The 5,000-nt window shown below is 41.4% G+C and overlaps 1 protein-coding gene across 1 annotated transcript in view; it reads left to right on the top strand.

The window, feature by feature from the left end:
- The window catches only part of LOC113828996 (protein disabled), a gene marked incomplete at its 5' end in the record, with an annotated part of 6,543 nt that overhangs the window by 978 nt on the left and 565 nt on the right, over positions 1-5,000 (top strand). Inside the window, 1 exon segment of the mRNA XM_027382065.2 lies at positions 1-5,000. This exon segment is cut by the window's left edge and continues 978 nt beyond it; it is cut by the window's right edge and continues 565 nt beyond it. Coding sequence (XP_027237866.2) covers positions 1-3,242 — 3,242 coding nt within the window.

The raw sequence follows: 5,000 nt of genomic DNA on the forward strand, positions 1-5,000 counted from the left end.
ATGATTCCCCAAGGAGTCAGAGGTCAGAGATGTCGAGCAGCATACCAGATGAGCCTCCTCCTCCCTTGCCTTGTGGGCCTCTAACAGTGGCTCTCCCCCCAGAATCCTTCAGAGACAGTCCTCCACCATTTTCTCCACCACCAGTACCAAAGTCTCCAGAAAGAATGGCCTCAGGCCCAGGCTCTCCCCAGTTGAGTCACCATCCCCACCACTCCCCAGTACCTCAAACACGCCTGAGTAAACAGGTTATGGCTTCATCTATCAGCCCCAAAACATTGCCTCGAAGTCACAAATTTAGGAAGCAGTCAAGCTTTGAGAATGAGTGGAATGTAGGAGATACAGGTCATCTGAAGTCCTTCACAAGTGGGGAACTTACTCCCCCAACACCTCCACAGTTGCATAGTGAAGGGGGCCTCAGCCCAAGACCAAGGCCTCGCTCTCACCTGTCGAAACAGCTGAGTGCCAGTTCAGCAACCTTGGCACTGAGGCCTTCACATAGCCGTTACAGTGATGCTGAGCAGTTCTCATCCCCAGAGTTGGAGAGCAGGCCATTCCCAACTGACGGCCTCAACCTCAGCTATGAGGAGGCTCCAAAACCACCCCCTAGACCAGCACACATTGAGCCTCCACCACTCCCACCCAAGAGGCAACCCACTCATGTTGTTTTGAGACCTCCACCTCGACCTCCTCCATCATGTGATCCACATTATAATTATATTAATGAATATGATTCTTCACCTGAAGGATCCAACACTCCACCCATACCCATTCCAGCCCGGAAACCTCGATATCCAGACTCAGCAGCTCAGCCAGCTTTTATACCAAGCCGATCCACAAAGCCCTCCCATCCAGATAGTTTCCAATTCCCCAAACCTAGTTTGAGTCCAACACATGATGTTGGGAGAAATGTGTATGATGTTGGGGGAGCTGTACCAAAAACTTCAAGGGATTCAACCCCAAGTAAGTCCTCGACTCCAGGAAAATCTCCACGACTTATACAGAAAAGCACCGCATCTGTTGATCTTGCTAACACTAGTCTTGACCAGTTGGCAGCCAGCTTAGACATGCCAGTGGAACAGTTAGCCAGGATGACTGTAGTAGAGTTAGCTGCTTGCTTAGCCCAGCTGCAGCTGAGACAGGGAGGTGATCTTGAAAACCAGGCCAAGGAAGATATACAGACACATGGAATGTCTTCTGGAGAACAGTCTGGTAGAAGATCTAGAGCTTCAAGTAGAGATCACAGTAGAGACCGATTTGCTTTTGATGAGGATGAAATGTTTGCGAAATTTGATGCGCAGTTTCCAAAGAGCCCAGTGGAGCCCCCGGAATTTAGTGTTTCAAGTAATCAGCAGTCAACACATGCTGTTGGAGCACCAGTCAGCGAAGACAGATATGCTGTATTCAGAGAACTTTCAACAACAGTCAACAAACAAAAGTCAGTGTTTGATGAGAACTTTTTGACACCACAGAATTCTATGGATGAAGAAGTTTCAGAAGTTTCATCTGGCACTTTCAAAGCAAACTTTGAAAGTGATCTCAGAAAAGATTCCCTCGATCGAAAATCATCTCTCAGTGATGACGGTGAAATTGGTGAGCTGGAGAAGGACAAAGACTGGCATCCACCAAATCATGATCTAGAATGTGTGACAGTTTTTAGAAGCCCAGAGATTAGTGAGTATGACAACTTCGAACCCACTTTCGATGCCAAGTTCGACGACGATTTCTCGGCGGCTACCTTGAGTGAGAAGAGCATCACGCCTGTCAATTCTCCTACCCCACAGAGATATACAAGTCCACGACCACAGAGGAAACAGATAGAGGCACACAAGTCACCTTTTACAGATGATTTTAGTTCTGTTAGTATTTCCTCCAAACAAACCTCTGGACGCCAGGAGAGAACCGAGTCAGAAACCTCATTTGCCAGTTTTGATGATAATTTTGTGCCTCCTGCAGAAGGAGATAAATACTCAAACTACCAAGACTTTACAGGCAGTGGGCGAGTATCAAGGCAAGACTCACAGAGAAAGTCACCATTTGTAGATAATTTCATTGACTCCAAAGGAAAAGATCAGATTGAGGATAGTGGATTCACCTCAGGCTTTGGAGATAGCACAGACACCTTCGATGACCCTTTCACCAGTGTGGAGCCAAAATCAAGGAGTGCATCCAGAGGAAGTTCGGAGATGATGAAAGTTTCAATGGAAAGAGAAACCACTCTCCAGCCACCAGTTGACACGACAGTTACCAAAAGAAAAAGTCCATTTGATGATGACTTTACTAATCGTGGTGATCGTTACGAGGTGTTAAAGGAGGTTGAAAGTGAAAGAGAACCGTCTCTAGAAGGGGAAGTGAGTCGGCTGACAAGACAGGGAGATGCAAGGGGATCTCCCTTTGAGGACTCTTGGCATGGATCTCAGAGAAATACGCCTTTTGATGATCAAAAATCCATCGGTTCACTACATTCCATTCATGAAGAGCATCGAAACATTCCACAAGAGTCTCCATTTGAGGATGACTTCAACGGTGACTCGAGGAAGGCTTCAGTAGACCATGGAAGGCTTTCTCGGACAGGCTCAGAGAACAGAAAATCTCCATTTGGCGACAGTTTTACTCCACCTTCCTCAGGACGTGCTCACAGGAACAGAATCCCATCGCGCCTGAGTGTTGAAAGTGAGGGAAGTGATGTTAGACATTCCCCATTTGAGGACAACTTCAGTTCAATCATAGGCAGTGTTGCTGAAGAGGTGACATTTGATGCATTCCCCAGCTTGCCACAGGACACATCTGTAACAAGTGAGGCTGAGGAAGTGGATCCCTTTAGTGTGAAACTGAACAAGCCACCATCAAAGTCCCCTGAGGGTGATTCAGAGATGCACTTTGCAGACTTCGAGCATGCATTCCAGCAGAATGAGGGGGAGGATGCCAAGCAGAGCCATGAGGAGCCAGCTGAAAGCACACCAGCCAAGACTAAGACACCACAGCCAGGCGAGGAGGTGGGTGAAGAGGATATATTCCCTGATGATGAGATGGAGTTCAAGATCTCGGCACGTTATGTCACACCCACACCTGACATGAAGAAGTCAGACTCCATTAACATATTCCGCCGGAACAGCGACCCCTTTGCTGATGATTTCTTTTGTAGTGAGGGTGAGGGCAGCAATGCACCAGGCCCAGTAAAGCCAGAGGACGACCCATTTTGGGAAAAACCCTTTGATAATTTTTCCTTTCCTGTGGATCAGTAATATAGAAACTCATTACTGATATGTTAATGCTCAGAATATATTATTAATACTCTTGAAGTAAATAGCAGTTTGGAATATTGAATTTAATGTATTAAAAGGGTATATGAAAATGATAAATTGTATTATTTTGGGGGTCAAATGTCACATATTGTATCATGTCACAAACATATTCACAAGACTTTTTGATTATTTTTTATTAGATTGACGATGAATTAGTGTATATAAAAGTCAGACATCTTACCAATGATATTGCCATATGTAGACTTAATTTTCATTGTACAATTCCTCACAATTCATTTGTATTTCTGCAATTAAATCTTCATACACTCAAAATGTATATGTGGCAAGTGTATGCAAATGCTTTGGAGTAGAAAATTATATTTTTTTCTGTTTAACCAATCTGTGATCTATATCTGCTTGTGTTCATCATAAATTTTATTTTGTATTTTTCATTTGAATTTTAACTTTGTTTTCTACAATACCAATACTCATTGAGTAATATTCTATGACGAATTCTCTCTCGTTCTTACTCAAAATGCAATTTTTTCACAGGAAAATTAAATCATATTTTTATTGGAACTGTAGTGCAATCACTATTTATTTTGTAGAATATGTTAATGTATGTACTAGATATGTGTGTATATATATTTTTTTGACTCGTATTCTTTTGTTGGTTTGAGAAAATCACATGACTGGAAGTAGTGTAGTAGAGAAGCTATAGACACAAGATAATGCTGACTATCAGAAACAGCGCTGGAAATGTTTGAACGTTTTTTTCATATTTTTAGATTTTATTTATTTTCCCCCCCTTTTTTGCGGCTTGTTTGTATTTGCAGATGTTGCATCATTGGCTGTGTCAGCCAGATATGTCCTGCACACTGGCCAGTTGTTGGAGAGAGCAAGAAAAAGAAAGAAAAAAACCCACCGAATACAATACTATCCCCGTCAAGGAGGGTGTCCGATATTGTAGATCAAGTTTCATTCTTTGTCTCGATCAATATTTTCCTGATTGATGAAGAACTTAGATACTCTTGATTAATATCTCAAATTCACTGATTATCCTTTTTTTAAGAATTACTTCTCCGTATTTATGATTTACTCGTACTGATTTCGCCAAGTTCTGAATCTGAACGGTGTTGTCTTTTTCTTATTCTGTGAAATATAGCATCTTGCACTTTCAGAGTAATACAGTATTATAGTCCTCATAGCTACTCATTTCCCCTTGAACTGTCAGTGAAAGTAGTCTGCCTTTATTTCTCGTTTTCTTTTCTTTTTATACAAGATGCCATATGATTGATGACATGCTACATGTTTGTCTTAAATGAAGACATGTCCTTAGGTCACACACGTTGATATTTATTGATATTTTAGATGGTCTTTGATCAAGTCACAATGTTGAGTGAACTGTTGTTTTTCATTGCCATAACAGAGGGAGATTTCCAAAAGTATTTACTGAATAGAAGTGATGTTCAAGTAATATATTCTTTTATTGATGTGACTATCTTAACATTTTCTTATGTTTTCCTAAGAAGAAAGATTTCACTAAGATTGTTCTCTACACAGTGCTATCACGTTAATTGCACAGATCAGAAATGATGTTGGTAATATTTACTCAAGCATGTGAAGGATATGATAAGTTCAATCTTTTTATTCATGACAATGAAATATATAAATATGTCTTTTTTTTAGAGATGACCTCTTTCTTTAAAAGAGTAAAAAGAGTATTTTAAGAGCCTAAATTTCACAAAATTTAAAGTT

The sequence above is a fragment of the Penaeus vannamei genome, chromosome 1, assembly GCF_042767895.1.
Source record: "Penaeus vannamei isolate JL-2024 chromosome 1, ASM4276789v1, whole genome shotgun sequence".
NCBI lineage: Eukaryota > Metazoa > Arthropoda > Malacostraca > Decapoda > Penaeidae > Penaeus > Penaeus vannamei.